This window comes from Euprymna scolopes, chromosome 2 (genome assembly GCF_053919585.1).
Source record: "Euprymna scolopes isolate OS-2025 chromosome 2, ASM5391958v1, whole genome shotgun sequence".
Lineage (NCBI taxonomy): Eukaryota > Metazoa > Mollusca > Cephalopoda > Sepiida > Sepiolidae > Euprymna > Euprymna scolopes.
Window position 1 is genome coordinate 120,978,361 of NC_136483.1, and position 17,209 is coordinate 120,995,569.

The 17,209-nt window shown below is 36.2% G+C and overlaps 2 protein-coding genes across 3 annotated transcripts in view; one reads left to right on the forward strand and one right to left on the reverse strand.

Annotated features, from left to right (window-relative positions):
* The window catches only part of LOC145295646 (protein SHQ1 homolog), a 71,709-nt gene extending 70,749 nt beyond the window's left edge, over positions 1 to 960 (forward strand). The window contains exon 15 of the mRNA XM_080141484.1: positions 11 to 960. Within this exon, the coding sequence (XP_079997610.1) occupies positions 11 to 466 (456 nt within the window). The 3' untranslated portion in view covers positions 467 to 960. The remainder of the gene's footprint in view (positions 1 to 10) is intronic.
* A 9,191-nt stretch (positions 961 to 10,151) lies between these two features.
* The window catches only part of LOC145295662 (borealin-like), an 86,093-nt gene continuing 79,035 nt past the window's right edge, over positions 10,152 to 17,209 (reverse strand). For both annotated transcript variants that reach the window (XM_080141486.1, XM_080141485.1), the window contains exons 15-16: positions 10,922 to 11,045; positions 10,152 to 10,448 (exon numbers count right to left, since the gene is read on the reverse strand). In XM_080141486.1, coding sequence (XP_079997612.1) covers positions 10,365 to 10,448; positions 10,922 to 11,045 — 208 coding nt within the window. In that variant the 3' untranslated portion in view covers positions 10,152 to 10,364. The remainder of the gene's footprint in view (positions 10,449 to 10,921; positions 11,046 to 17,209) is intronic.

Sequence of the window (17,209 nt, forward strand, 5' to 3'; positions counted from 1 at the left end):
TTATTTTCAGATTGTGATAAAACACGCAGACTGTGATCTGGATTTGTCTTGTTGGGAAAATATTGCGATTGGAGAATTGGAAGATGTAGAAAACGTTTGCATTGTATCGTCAATGTCGCAACTAGAAATCAACGAAGGAAAGGAAAAAGTCAGAAAATCAAATCAATCTGATAGCAACAGCAGCAGTAGTGGGAGTAGCAGTGACAGTAGCTTTGTGGATAGTGATGATGACAGTTATGCTGATAGTGATGATTGTAGTAGTGAAACTAGTAGCAGTAGCAGTAGTAGTTGTAGTGGGAGTAGCTGGAGTGAGGATGATGAAACTGAAAAAGAGGATGACATTGAGGAAGGGTCCACTTCTGTTGACTTGAAAGCGGGCATAGTGGGAGAAGGGGTTGAGAAAGAGGAGGTGAATAGCTTAGGGGAAGAGGATGTGGGGATCAAAGTGTCTGATCTTGAAAGTTGATACTGCAGTTGAGTGGCTTTTTGTTTTAGTCTTGAAATAGTTTGTTAAAAAAAACGAGCTCAGTTTTATATGTATATACATATAGTAATTTCAAAGTTATGAGGGGTTTATGAAGCATAAAAATGCTATTTTTTATATTTAATATTAATTCACACTTGGTAACAACAGCTGCTTGTTTATGTACATAACGTACGAAAAGGGAACAAATTTCATTTGCTGTTAATTTGTATTTAATCTTTCATTTTTTTAATATCCACGTTAAAAGTCTAAACAAAAACAGTTGTTTATATTCCTAGTACTATCAATTCTGTAACAAATGAAAAAATAAAGATGTTTCTTAGAATTGGAATTAATAATCTAATCAACATTTTTTAGGATGTAACTTTTTATATAGAAAAAAAAGGAAATCTTTGATTAATAAATGTTATTTACACTCAAGTTTTTGTTAAAAAAAACAAAAACATTTAAACTCGCAAAATAAAAATAGAAAAAAATCTGTAATAATATTTTAACAAGAATGGATATTAAAATATGTTTCACAAATGAAAGTATTATTTTCAACTGAAGGGCAAACTGATAAGGATGTGCCCATTTATTCAATTCATTCTGTGATGACAATGTTTTCTTAGTTGAACATGACTTAACAATCGGAAGACAGATGTTCCACTTGAGGAAATTAATTTACAAGTCAAACACCTGAAGATTATCTATAAATGCTTACTTGATCGGTTATTTAGTTCTGAAAGACATTTTGGAAAACTTAATTTCCTCCAGTGCAACTGTATTATAAATTAACAATTAATTTGCATAAATTTTCATTTAATAAATACTATAGCTAACTGGATATTTCTTTTAGTAAAATACTTTTTTCAAATATTCCCCATTTTCATTGGATAATCAATAGAGATGATTGTTCAATGAAATGCTATATTTGTTTCAAACAGAAAATTAAAAATGGCGTCTGGAATTACTGGGTACATAATTATTCAGATTTTTTACTTTATTTACATTTATGCTACGTTTTAAAAATTAAATTCAATCATTTATTATATAAGAGTAAATGTAGAACAGTTGCGGTAGCAGGTTTAGTTCACAGGGTAGGGTCAAGGAAAACATAGGAGAAAGTGATAAAAATGGACTTTAGAGAAAGAGGGATAAATAAAGACCTGGCCAGAAATAGGTTTTGTTTAGAACTCAGTTTTTTAAAGGAGTATGTAGAACAGATGTTGACTCGAATGATGATATTTATTCACAAGATTGGATTCTAATTTAATTAAATTTAAAATTGCAAGGTCTATCACTTCAAAAATGATACCCTGTACTCCCACTGTGCATTTAATCAAAGCATTCCAGCTATTATGTGATTGCAGATATCGGAATCTACTGTGATAAGTTCAATTGCATTACAATTACATTAAGTTTATGGACTCAAGGTTTATCTAAGCAAAGTTTAACATTATTTGAATGAATGATGAATATTAAGATTTTAGGAGACAAATCTACTAAAAATGAAACAACTTTTAATAGGTGTTTTTCTTTGGTTTAACAAAAGTGAAATCGAATGTAATGGCAAAATTGAACTTTTGATGGCATAAATGCATGTTCGATCAACTTTCATTTAAATATTTTTTAAAATGAATCTATTTCCTGTCAACAAACTTTGTCATATACAAAGAGAATAAATTTTTTTTACATAAGTCTTGTGCGGACATTATAACAATTTCCTGTATATAAACTATGAAGATCTAACAGTATAGGGAGATCTGTGTAGAACAGGAGACTTTGATGGTATGACCATATTGAAGGAATGAGTGAGAGTTTTTGAATCGTTAGATGTAGACCAGTTGATGTAGCAAGTTCAGTTTACAGAAGAAGACAAAGAAAAACACGAAGGAGAGTGATAAAACATGGAAGAGAGTAATGAAGATGCATTTGAGAGAAAGAGGGATAGAATAAAAACTTGGCCAGAGATAGATTAGTTATGAATTAGTAGTAGTGAATTTGTACATGTAAAACAGAACTGAATATGATGAACTATCCAATTAATTATTGTCTAAGTATGAAATATGTTGAACATAATAAAACTTGAGAAAGGTATGAACCCCCTCTCATTCCACCCATTCATGGACTAAAATGAACAATTACTGTTCTACAAATTTATTTACAAAAGTAAAACATAGTAAAACATTTCTTTAGAAAAAATAGTTCTTGAAATGTTTTTGTGTCTATAAATCCTGCTTGGGTTGTTCAATCTCAAAATGCCTTTAACCTGTTGTTTTGGGGGAGCAAGTAGAGCTGGTGTTATAGTCGATGTGAACGTAATAAGTATGGTTGAATTTAAATTCATTTTAGCAGCATTCCATAACCTGCTATGGTATCGATTACTACCGCAATATTATTTTGTCATTAAACAATCCTGAAGTGTTGCAAAGAGACAAATAAATATATGCAATTCAAAGTTTTTCATGTTTTGATATATTTTTATATTAATAAAAAATTTATATACATTTATTTTGTGTTTTCTTTTTAAAATAGTAAAATGTTTTTTGCTGAGCTTTTTCACTTGCCTTTCCTCCTTTTACTTGGAAAGATTTTTTATCAATTAAAATGAACAACTTCACATAAATGATCACATTCAGCACTAAAAGGGTAGATATACCACCAACAAAGCTCTGCCAAAATTGTTTAATTTCTAATTTTCCTCTAGTGTATATCTGGATCAAATGATGTGTTCCTACATTACCATCACCACATTCCAACTGGTTGCTATGCTAATCATTCTGTTTCCACAGAAATTTGGAGTTGATACAGCTTAGTCTGGGATAAGTAGTCGATTCTTTTGGCAAACCCAAATCAAAATGTTTTCAAAAGTTAAAAAAAACTAGTTGTAACACCTGTAAATGAACATTAACAAAAATCATGTTAGCATCCAACAAAAAAAAATATACATTGTTTATTTTATTTTAAACAGGCCCGGGTGCCAGGTGTTGCCTGGGTGTTTGGAGGTATGTGTTGAGCAAAAAATAAAAAGTGGTAATAGGCAGACAGGCTTGAACCTGTACCTCAAAGGAGGAAAAGAATGTGAAAAAAACAAAAAATGTGACGTCTTTGCTGTTGCGCCTATCGCCAAACTGGAAGTAGCGAAGGTTTAAAATAAGGCTAGTCAATTGAAAAGAGGAGATGACTTTCGAAAATATTGATGAAAAAAGCCCCCCTCACTTGTAGAAAAGTGGCCAGTTGAGGGTGAAGGAATTAATGTTTTTAGCCAGATGCTGCACTTCAATTTCTTGTTCTGTCAGTGGAGGAGAAATCCTTCACGACTGAGACAATTTTTATTTTTGTTCCTTTTCTCCACGTTAAAAAACGACCCTGGTGTCTAACTCTGTCTCGTGGGGAGGCATTGTAAATAAGAACAGGCAGCCAGAACCTCTCCATTGCCCACAACCTAGAACTTTAATGGAAATGATCCAAACATCTCCCTCATAGTCTCTTTTTTTCTCTCCCTCGACACTAGCGCACAAGTACATGTATTTGGTGACTTTAATGTTCACCACAAAAACTGGCTTGGATTCTCTACTCGCACAGATGCAGCGGGCAGCTCAACACATAGTTTCGCTATATCTCACTCCCTACCACAAATGGTTACGTTTCCAACCCGTTTCCCTGACCAGCAAGAACAACACACATCACTTCTAGATGTTTCTGACTACAGTTACCAAGGATTGTATAACAAATGCTGACAGCCCACCCGGGAACGCTGACCATGCAGTGATAATGGTTGAAATCGCCCTAAATTTTAGACCCAAAACTGAAGAGCCACTGCTCAAAACAACGAGATATTATAAAAAGGCTGACTTGGAAGCCATCAGAGATGCCCCATGGGGAAATATTTTTTCTCTTCCTGCTGAACAGTGCGCAAATGAGACCACTGAATGGTTCAAAACAGCAATTCAAGCACATGTTCCTATGCGGAAATTTTATAGCAACCGACATAAGTCCAGTTCAAACAAACAGAAGTATATAGAAGCTAGAAGTAACGTTAAGAAAGAAATAGCGACAGCTAAGAGAGAATTTACTGAAACCACTAAAAAACGCATCGAAGCACAAAAATTAGGAAATCGTGACTTCTGGAAAATCTACAACAGTAGAGTAAATAATGGGCAATCAACAATTCCCCCCACTGATCAACAATCACGAGGTTGTTTGCTCAGCAACCGACAAGGCTAACATGCTTGCCAGCCGGTTTGCCTCAAACTCCACACTGGACCCTTCCAACCCTGCCTGACTTTCCTTTGTGACAGGGTATGGCATGAGGGTCTCCTCAGGAAAATTAAATCATACGGTATCACTGGTAGAATACTTAACATAATTAAATCCTTCTTAGATAAGAGAAAAATCCAGGTTGTCCTCGACGGTCGTACATCTAAACAGTGTGATAAAAATGTGGGAGTGCCTCAGGGGTCTATCCTTGGACTTCTTTTGTTCCTAATATTTATTAATGACCTTCTCGACAAAACTACCTCTGAGATGGCTATATATGCTGATGACACCACACTCTATAACAGGCATGACAGGAAAACAAATGAACACATAACTAAAGAAATGGCAAAAACACTAGAGGATGACCTCCAATCTGTAGTGGAATGGGGACATAAATGGATGGTCACATTCAATGCTGCCAAGACTAAACTGGTTTCCTTCAATAATTACAAGAAACCTTCTCTACCACCAATAGCAATGGCCAGTGACTCCCTGTCTGAGAGTACATCTTTCAAACTGCTTGGCCTAACGTTCACAGGAAACATGAGTTGGAGCAATTAAATTGAAAACATTGCCAGGGCTGCTGCGAAAAAGGTAGGCTCTCTCTACCATGCTAGAAAACTACTGACACCTGAAAGTATCCTGTACCTCTATAGGGCCACCATTCGCCCATGTATGGAGTATTGTTGTCACATTTGGGCTGGTGCATCTGCTGCTAGTCTCTCGCTCCTAGACAAGGTTCAAAAGAGAGTCGCCAATCTGATAGACCCTGAACTGGCATCTAGGCTTCAGCGTCTGTCCCATCGACGAAATGTTGCATCCCTCTGCCTGTTCTACAAATACTTTAATGGTGAATGCTCTGACGAACTGCAGATACTTGTGCTCCCACGACGTAGACACCCTCGACAGGCAGCTAAATCCCACCCCTTCACAGTAGAGATCCCTAGATGTAAAAGATCTTTCTACTCCAGTAGTTTCTTCCCCAGAACCGCTAGACTCTAGAATTCCATTCCAGGTCCCTGCTTCCCTAACTGTACTGACATGCAGAAGTTCAAGTGTAACGTGAAACGACATCTTGCTGCCCAAATCCCAATAGTTACTGCCCCTGATAGTAGCCCCCTTCACCAAAGTGGCAATGTGCCTTGTTTGGGGTAAAAAAAAAAAAAGAAAAAAGATTGTCCATGTGAGAAACAGTGTGTAGATGTAAGCCACACAATTATAAAGATTGTCCCTGAGCTTTGTTGATGGTGATTGCAAATGACAATCGAGTTTGGAATTGCAATCTCCTAAATTGAAATGGCGTATTCAATGGAATCATAGGAATGGGTGGAACGAGGATATCTCCTTTGGAAGGTTCTGTCAAGATTGTTGCTTCTATGATGATGTTCATTAATTTTTTACTGGAAGCCATTAGGGCAGGTCGATTTTGGAACCCCGGTGAGGCAATGGTGATGATAGTTGGGGTTTGACATAAAAAAGACCTACACAAAATATTTTTCTCAAAATCGTTATCTTTGCTTGAGGAAATGACTTTAAAAGTTTAAAAATTGAAGTGATTAAAAGTTTTTCGGTGAATTGTTAAGAAAATGAAATCATTATTTAGAATATATTTTAAACTACATTTTTAAATAAAATGAGTGAGGATAATGAATTAATAAAATAAATATTAAGTGTAAAGGCAAAATTATGTTTTTTAAATAACGACCAAAGTTCGCTTTTTCATTTCAGAACTTTTTGGGGGTGGAAACATTTTAGATTTCACCGTTGCAAAACACCCTCGTTATTGATATTGAAAATTAGCGTTTGTTTATTATTTAATTTGAAAACATTGATTTAGGCTTAATTATTTCGAAAGGAAAAATGAAAAAGACTTGTTTAAAAAATATATTATTATATTTCAAGTGTCTGCAGTGAATTTAAACATTTTATCTTATTTAATTTGGTTGGTGCAAAAATAATGGGATTTTTTTGGACGTTTAAACGAACGCCGAAAACATTATTTTTGCACCGACCTAATATTTCACATCAAATTCTATTTGAAATTTTTATTAAAATATGGTAATACTCCAGTTTTATATTAAAGCAAAAAAAAAAAAATAAATAAAATAGTCCATACAATTTTATTCTACACATTCTTTACGAAGCATAACCACGTAAATTTTCAAGTTTTTCTACTTAATAAAAAATACTTTGCAGAAAATTAGTGTCAAATTTTAATTTCTTTTATTTTTAGGAAGTAATTGTTTTTAAGCAGTGTTTTTCTTCTAAAATTATAGTTTTAAAACCTATAAAGATTAATATGAGTAAATAAGGAAACTTCTTTAAAGGTTTTTTGTTATTTGTGCATCTATGTTATTGTGCTAAAATAACTTTATTTAGAAAGCCATTCTTAATATGGGAAGGAGCACTGTCACTATTTAATAATAGTTAGCATTTTTAATAAAAAAAATAAAATAATAAAAATTTAATAAACAGAAATTTCATAAAAATTAAATTTAACTTGAAAATACTATTAAAAATAGCATAGTAACAGATGCACAAGCACTGGTTTTTCAAACTCTAAACTCGTTTAAAATGGCACAGCTACACCAAGAATAAATCTCTTTATGGATAAATTCATGTTATCGAAAGAGGAGCTAAAATCTGCTAAAAATGTCTAAACACTAATATGCCTCTGATTTGGTTTGGTCCTCTCTCTTCAATACATCTAATTCAACTCTACAAAGTTTTTCATTATTTCTTATAACTAGCACTTATTTTTTTATGTATGAAACTGAAAGATAGCCTAATACAGTTTCCGTCAGTTATAATCCATTTATTCATTTTACTTTTCAGATTAGAATGTAAGTAAAAGCATGACGTTCAGTTTTAACCCGTGGCTCACAAAATTTGCTGGTCCACCTTGTCATTTGGATGAAACAGCACCCCCAACTTCACGACAAGCCATCCAGTTATCCCCACTTAAAAAATAGTGAGATTTCTAAGTTAATTGCCAAGGAAATAATTAGTATTCGGGAAGCAGTCAATCCACAATTGCCCTTATTAAGGTAACATTATATAGAACAGAAGGTCAATATATTTTGCTATAAGAGGGCCAAACAGATTGATTGCTGCAAGAGATTTTGTGTCAAAGTGAAAAGAATGAAGGAACAGCTAGACAGACTGTTTGATATATCTTCTTGTAGCTGTAAACTTTGTCTTGAGATGTAATGACTGAAAATTGTCAAACAAGGCACATAATCTGCACTTGTCCTTCTAACAAGGAGGTAAAATTAATTCTATAGATTCACCTGCAATTATTTTCCTTTTTTGTGAAAAATAAAATAATATATTGGTATTTATTATGTAATCTGGCTCTATTATTAAACATGCAAATTTTCCAATTTTCAGGTTCCACTAGAAAAACTGCCATTTACAGCAATTTTTAAATTACTTGATGGAACAACAAAAAGCCTAACAGTATTTACTGGTCCTTTGGGGAAACTTTGTATCAATAATTATCAAGATTTGCCTGAAGTAGAATTCTAAAAAAATTAGTGTCCTACCCGATCATCATTATCTGACAGCAGAAGAAACAAATAATTTAAGTGTGAAGACCAGAGGCTACTTTTTGAGTATGCAGTTGGCATTTCTTGTGGAGAAATTAACTTAGAAAATTGGGCCCTTGAATCAAGGAAGATACCTAACATAAGCCACAAGGTTAATGTGTTTATGGACCAGAGGTGTCTATCCTCAAACACTATGAAAACACTATTAAACATTTTGGTCAAATTTATCATCCAAGTGTATGCAGTTAGTTGGTTTGAGATTAAAAGCAACATTTTTTTTTTTTTAAGCAACAACAGTATATTTTAATATGATTCAGAGAACACAACAGTTAACTGAAATCAAATTACTGTTTTAAACTGTTCAAAATATAGTGCTTTTGCACTACTTCCGGAAAATATATCGATGATAAACTCAGATGAATTGGATGTGAGAGAAGAGGGCATTCAAACGATTTTGTCCATTAGGTAAATAAATATTTATCCATTAAATTTTATTAGTTTTCTTAATTTACCCAAACAATAGTTAGTTTTATTCATATTACATCACAAAAATATGAAAAATAAGTGTTTTAAATAATTATTTTTGTGTTGTTTTTTCCAGAAATAGTGAACAACTCAAAAAGAAAAAAAAATGAAAAAGATTACTGCTATCAATTTTGCAGCCACACACTGGTCAAATTTGATTGATTTTTCTCAAAAAGTTGTATATGGGCAGGAAGCAAGACATAGACACATTATTACAAAGTCATCGTGCCAGCAAATTAGACCTTCATTTTCCTCAAAAGGAAATTATACAGAACAATTTAGTTCTAAGTTTATATTATTGCCTCTAATAAAAAATTGAAATACATGGTTCTGTAACTGTTCAAGTTGTTATATTGTGTAATACATCTCCACATATCTTTTTAAATTGTGAAATTTAAAAGACTTAGTTGCTAATTTACTTTTTTTGTTTAATCAATCCAGTAAAAGTTTAGATATTTTGCTAGTTGTGATTCATAATCAAAATTATAATTCATGTATTTATTTTTCTTCAAATGTATTTCATATAAATATATCAATTTTAATTGGATTTTTTATAAAAATAGTGAAATTTCAAAGTCAGTGTTGTGAAAAATGCTATGAAAATGAAGAATTTTTCAGCATATACCTGATTTTTAAAATTAAATGCTCAATTTTCTGTTCAAGATGGAAATCTAATTGTTGGTATATGTTCTTATCACATTAAATCCCAACTATCATCACCAGTGCCATGTTGATTTTCTGAAAAAAGTTGCAAATCGACCTGCCCTAATGTACCATTGCAACGCTTGGGTTGGTTTATATTTCGCAACATGATAATTAGTACATCAATTTTCAATTGCATTAAATGCAGTGGCATCCCTGGCAAATCTATTGAATCAAAAAATTCTGTTGGCTAATTAACCACTTCATCTGTTTCAACAACAAGTGTGACGACTTGGAATTTTAAGCTGAATAATATTCAGTTCATGGATGCCTTTTTTTTAACCAACTTTTCTTTTGATGTAACTAAATTACGGAAGTTATGAGGCAACAAAATTCGCCCTTAACTCGGATCAACCAGCACTTTTCCGTTCCTAATTTCCAGCAATTGATACAAAACTTTCTCTGTGGATCGATTGCTCTGCAACTACACACAAATATTTTGTTAAGTTTAATGCCTTCACATGGCGCCAAAAAGTAGAGTATTTGAGGCAAGCATTTATTTCACCTGCTGGTGTTGATTGAGGAATTACAGGTAACGTTTGTCTGAAATCTCCTGCAAGTAATATATATATATATACACACACACACACACATTAAATATTTGTAAGGGTGTTTATAACAGCAAATCATGTAAAATATTTATACAGATATATTTCAGACAAGGTTAAAATCTTTTATTTGAATATTTTTATCGTCAGAATGGTTCATATATATAAGGAGATAAAAATGGAATTATGATCATTAGATGAAAAACAAATAAAATAAAATTACATTGTGTTTTTTACATACAAGTTATAAAAAATGTGTTTAAACAAAACCCCCCTCCTCCTTTTCCATGCTCCCCTCCACTTATTTATAGGGGTTTATTCCTTAAGTATTGCCAGGACATCATTCAATATATCAAGGGTTCCATTATCCAGTCCAGTTTGGGTTAAAGCAGTACTAATCTGTAACAGAAAGACAAAATAAGAAAAAGGTTAAAAAATAAGATTCTAAAAAGCATTTGGTTTTCATATAAATTGTTCATTATAACTTTATGCACAACAATTGAAAAACTGATTAATTTGGAGGAAATCAGAAGAAAAATGGACAAATTGAGATGATTTCTAATTAACATCATGGACCAGGAGCTGCATTTAATCATGTTTTCAATGCTGGATCACACTAGAGTTTTGTTATAATGATAGTTTATCATGATTGTTAAATTAATTTTTTAAATTTTAAATTTCTTGGATGAAAGCAGCTTTTCAACGTGAAGCAATTTTTCTAAGAATGAACTAGCTTTTTATAACCCATTTGAACATTCTGTAACCCTCAACAAAAGACGAACAAACACAGATTCTTTCAGATTCGCATTGGGGGAAGAAAAAGAAATTAAAATTGTGGAAATTGAGAATAAAAGAAAGGAAATGTCCCATACCCTATCCTGAGCTTTTTTAATCGTTTTAAGGCGTCGGGTTTGAACAACAGCAACAGGACTACCATCAATGGACATTAATCTCTCTCCTTGCTTTGGACTGCGATCAAAAGAGCTCATGGGAAGTCTGAAAAAGGAAAGAAAATGTGTAGAATGTAAAAATAAAGAAAATACATTTTTTGATTTAAAAGCATAATGATAGACAAAGCCTCTTATTAAGTTGCTTAGATATTTCAAATCTTACAGTGCAGTCACATGATGGTTTTCTTCTTTCAACAATTGATTCATTTCACCAGCCGTCACCCTTTATCCTTCAATAGCTGTCTCATCATTATAATATTTCACTCCATCTTGAGATCTGTTGTTAGGCAGTGTCCGAGGCATCATTCAGGTCTATATTAGAGCATGCCTCACTTAGAGGACAGTCTGTGAGGATGTGTCCAGGTCGCCACCAACATGAGTGTCCTGTACACAGAACAACCTGCATAAGTGGAGCTGTGTTATGGCAACCTTCGCTTGGGTCCGGTTAAGTATTACCCACTATTTCCAGGGGAGTTCAGACATTTTCTTTTGGTGCCAAAAAAGCCTCTGTGTTGTCTTCGATTGATTTATTCTATCAACACAGTCAGTAGGACAATGGGTGTTGTTCATCTGAGGCCTGTGACAGTGGCAAAGCTCTTGTGGAATGGTAATTACTGTGGCACTTCTTGGGATCCAAACAGGAGATAGCGAGTGTCGTTGCTCTGCTTGTCACATTCTGCCTTTGCTATCATGTTTTGATGCATCTGTGGCGGAGGAATTTCAGACATCCTATAGACCGATGGCAGGTTGGTTGATTTCAGGTTACTGATAATCATCCTGTCTCATTGTTTAATAAGAACTCATCAGTATTTCATCAATTTTGGTCATCATTTTCAAATCTTCACACAGTATTCTCTATATTTCAACTGACTATTCATTCCACAAACCTTTATTCTTACCCTTGAGTAGATTTTAGCCTTGATTAAAATTACCATACACATGTGCGCACTATAAACTATAAATAGATATAAAATCCGGGGAAAGGAAGTGAAGCCGTCACACTAACAGAGTTCGCTCGCTGACAGACGCGACAATTTTGAAAATGGGCAAACAATATAAGCTAAGTTAATTTAACAAATCCTAATATTACCAAAATGGCAACTGCTTTTTTTTTTTTTTTTTTTCTTAATTTTGACTAATGTATTTTAACTATATGCGCATATATTGTCTTTAACTCTTTGCTTCCATGCGAGTCGTTTCTTCTATTTATTTTTTATTTATTTATTCACTTTGTTTATTTATTTCTCTTTTTGCTTTTACCAACTGTGTATACCTTCTCTTTAAATGTATTTATTTAATGCATTTTAATTACATATGCGTAAAAATGGTCTCTAACACTTAGTCACACGCGAGCCGTTTTTATGGTCAGAAGAACTCTACTCGATAACGAATAGCCTATGCAAGAATATAGAAGAGCTAGGACCACCTTTCTTTCTACTATAGAAGACAGAAGAACTTTATTTAAGTAGTATACTTAATATATGCAATCACCGTACGCTTGCTTGTATTTAAGTGTCCTCCATGATACCCATACCATACCAAACCACTGCACGTGGCTCATAATTTGACTGGCACTATATTTGTAACTGCAATATACATAATCCCAGCTGTGATACTAGGGCTAATTTTCTGAATAGATGCAACACTCTGCGCCTGACCTTAATGACTACAATTCCAAATCCCAACGAATTAGCTGTCCCTATAACTGGGAGGGAAAAACCTAATAGCTAGCTACGAAATCTTATACATTTTACCTCCAAGACGATTGCGTTTGTCTTACCTGCATGCATAAAAAAAAAAAAAAAAAAAAATTCCTCCCTTCTTCAGACTAAACCTTACCTGTAACTCAAAAATCCTAATGGAAATCCATCTGTAAATAAATAACCCCTCTTCTCTTGAACGCTAACAATCTACTCCTTCCAACCTATCCGCCACTAAACTCCCACATTGCTCCGCATCTGTAGTTGAATCGCTAACTTCCAGCCCCTAATCCCTCACATGCAAACTGTTTTAATAACCATCACTAAACATCTATACATTTCTACCTCTAAGGCATGCATTACAGCTCATTCCTATCCAGTAAGGGACTTAACAGCCTATGCACACAAAGGCAGGTACTTAACAGCCAAAGTACCCAGAAACAAAGCGATATGCACTACACAACTGTCTCGAGTTTTGCAACGATTAATTACGTTATTGAAACGACACTCCTTGTTATGCAAAACGCCCCATGACTCTTACTAAAAAATACCTACAACTTCAACTCTATTCGCACCTACTGAAAACCTGCCCATATATATCTATTCACCTAATTACGCATGACTCAATACTTGCTGTCTTATCCATGCTATATTGCACTTACATCTTAACCCTCCTATCATCTAAAATAGCTCGGGCACAACTCGTAGCTCAATTCTTAATACCTACTCATACTGTAACACTATACTAGACCTAAGCTAACATTAATAAAATAAAAAAAAGGGTACGACTAAAATCACATTATCTCCTCCCTAACAAGCCCTCTTACGAACATAGACGCTTACACTGCATGAACTTCACCCACCCCCTTTATCCATTAACAAGTAAATAGCATGTCCCTAAATCACTTTGAGGAGTGTAACTAATCAGTAGATATAATCCCCCACAAACTAACCCAGTAACACTAACAACGCGGGGTCGCAGAAATACCTGGATTAGAACCTAGGCGCGGAGAAAACCCTCTCAGGGCTGACGGACCCAGTAGGTCTTCCCAGATCATCCGTCTAGGAGAAGGAAAACTCTGAAACTAAACCAAAGGGGAGAGAGGCCTCTTCAGTCTTGGATGACAACCTTCCTAGAGCTGGTGACTCAAACAAATTCACCGGTTTGCAAACCTAAATTGCTTAAGGAGTAGATAGGCTCTGTCTATCGCCCGGCTTCCATACTCCTTCTTTGCCTATTAGTCAAGCGCAGAGACACTATCTCAGTGATTCGACAGAAACACCCAGCAGTAGATCTTGTTTCCTGGCTAGGGCAATGAACGCCGTTCTTCCCCATTCCCAGCACGCCCCACCCCTAAAACTGAACATTTGGGAGTGCTTGAGTATAAGATATGCCTGAGCGGTTAGATTGGGTTGACCTTCTTCTAAAGGGTTGAGGGTACCGGATTGACAGTTCCTGGCTGCTGTTCCCGACTGGTAGTACAGGAGCCCTAACTCTTTGGTAGCGCTTAGAGCGGCTGCTCCATCAACAGTTGAATAATATCGGGTTGTTTGCAGTGCCATGACGCGCATGGAAAGGGACCCTGCACTCATCCCCGGTGGGCTTTCCTGAGGCCACAATCCTAATTGGAGAAAGGTCAGCTGATGGTCTACTTGTGATGCATGTCTGAAGCTCCGCATAACCTCTTGTTTAGCTCCCCCTTACCGAAACTCTTAAAAATAAATATGACGACAGTACAATCTAAAAATAAGCTTAAACCAGGATTAGGGACAAACAAATTCAACTTGCCTCCTCCCTTGAGGCTCTCATTCACAAATATCCGTGGGCTTAGAACTAACTTAGCTGATGTTGAAGCATTTCTCTTAACAAATACCCCGGATATCTTAGCACTAAGTGAGACTAACCTACACTCCTCCATTCCCTCTAACCACTTTAACATGCCTGGATATCTCCCACTCTGCCGTAAGGACTCTGACAGACATATGCACGGACTTGGAGTTTACATTCGTAATACCCTTCCCTTGACTAGAGAAACAAACCTAGAAACAGATGATCAAGCCTTTATGTGCTTTAGACTAAACGTGCAACACAGTATTAGCTACTATTATTTTCTCTACCGCTCTCCCTCGACTCAGGACTGCTCCATAATAAACAAAGTATCTGACAGCATAGACACGGCACTGTCCCTCGACACTAGCGCACAAATACATGTGTTTGGTGACTTTAATGTCCACCACAAAAACTGGCTTGGATTCTCTACTCACACAGATGCAGCGGGCAGCACAACCCATAGCTTCGCTATATCTCACTCCCTATCACAAATTGTTACGTTTCCAACCCGTTTCCCTGACCAGGAAGAACAACACGCATCACTATTAGATCTGTTTTTGACCACAGTTCCCGATGACTGCATAGCGAAGGCCCACAGCCCACTCGGGAACGCTGATCATGCAGTGATAATGGTTGAAATCGCCCTAAACTCTAGACCCAAAACTGAAGAGCCAGTGCTCAAAACAACGAGATATTATAATAAGGCTGACTGGGAAGCCATCAGGGAACTAATTAGAGATGCTCCATGGAAAAATATTTTCTCTCTCCCTGCTGAACAGTGTGCAAACGAGACCACTGACTGGTTCAAAACTGCAATCGTTGCGCATGTTCCCATGCGGAAATTTTATAGTAAGCCCCACTCTCTCCAATGGTTTACGTCGACTTGTGCAACTGCCATTACTCAAAAGCAGCATGCATACCGTAGGTTTAACCGACATAAGTCCAGTTCAAACAGACTGAAGTATATAGAAGCTAGAAATAACGTTAAGAAAGAAATAGCGACAGCTAAGAGAGAATTTACGGAAACCACTAAAAAGCGCATCGAAGCACAAAAACTAGGAACTCGAGACTTCTGGAAAATCTACAACAGTGTAGTAAATAATGGGCAATCAACAATTCCCCCACTAACCAACATTCACGAGGTTGTCTCCTCAGCAACCGACAAGGCTAACATGCTTGCCAGTCGGTTTGCCTCAAACTCCACACTGGACCCTTCCAACCACCCCCTACCTGACTTTCCTATGCGGACAGACGCCACACTAGACGATCTGAAAACCACCCCTGCTCAGGTGCAGGCTATCATAAAAAACCTTGACACCTCAAAAGCATGTGGACCCGATCTTATCCCAGCTGTGCTATTAAAAAAGTGCTCAGCCGAAGTAGCTCCAGTTCTCTCCAAACTCTACAACAAATGTCTTAATGAAGCTTGCTTTCCGGGCTGTTGGAAAACTGCTTCTGTTGTACCAGTATTCAAGAATTCTGGCGAAAGGACAGACCCATCAAATTATCGCCCCATTAGCCTCCTCCCACTTTTTGCCAAAATATTTGAGACCATAATTAACCATGCTCTAGTCCATCATCTTACAGATGCTAAACTACTGACTGACAAACAATATGGATTTAGACAAGCCCGTTCCACAGCAGACATCCTCACCGTGATCTCTGAACGTATATACCAATCACTGGACAAAGCGGGGGAAGGCAGAGCGGTAGCTCTAGATATATCTAAGGCTTTTGACAGGGTATGGCATGAGGGTCTCCTCAGTAAAATCAGATCATACGGTATCACTGGTAGAATACTTAACATAATTAAATCCTTCTTAGATAAGAGAAAAATCCAGGTAGTCCTCAACGGTCGCACATCTAAACAATATGATATAAATGCGGGAGTGCCCCAGGGTTCTATCCTTGGACCTCTATTGTTCCTGATATTCATAAATGACCTCCCCGACAACATTGCCTCTGAGATGGGTATATATGCTGATGACACTACACTCTATGGCAGACACGACAGGAAGACGAATGAACACATTTCTAAAGAAATGGCAGAAACACTAGAGGAAGACCTCCAATCTGTAGTGGAATGGGGACAAAAGTGGTTGGTCGCGTTCAATGCTGCCAAGACTAAACTAGTTTCATTCAATAATTACAAGAAACCCTCTCTACCACCAATAGCAATGGCCAACGACTCTTTATCTGAGAGTCCATCTTTCAAACTCCTTGGCCTAACGTTCACAGGAAACATGAGTTGGAACAATTACATTGAAGGCATTGCCAGGGCTGCTGCAAGAAAGGTAGGCTCTCTCTACCGTGTTAGAAAACTACTAACACCCGAAAGTATCCTGTACCTCTATAAGGCCACCATTCGCCCATGTATGGAGTATTGCTGCCACATCTGGGCTGGTGCATCTGCTACTAGTCTCTCGCTCCTTGACAAGGTTCAAAAGAGAGTCGCAAACCTGATAGGCCCTGAACTGGCATCTAAGCTTCAGCCTCTGTCCCATCGACGAAATGTTGGATCCCTCTGCCTTTTCTACAAGTATTTTAGTGGTGAATGCTCTGATGAACTGCAATCACTTGTGCCCCCACGACGCGAGCACCCTCGACAAACCCGACAGGCTACTAGATCCCACCCCCACACTGTAGAGGTCCCTAGATGTAAAAGATCTTTTTACTCCA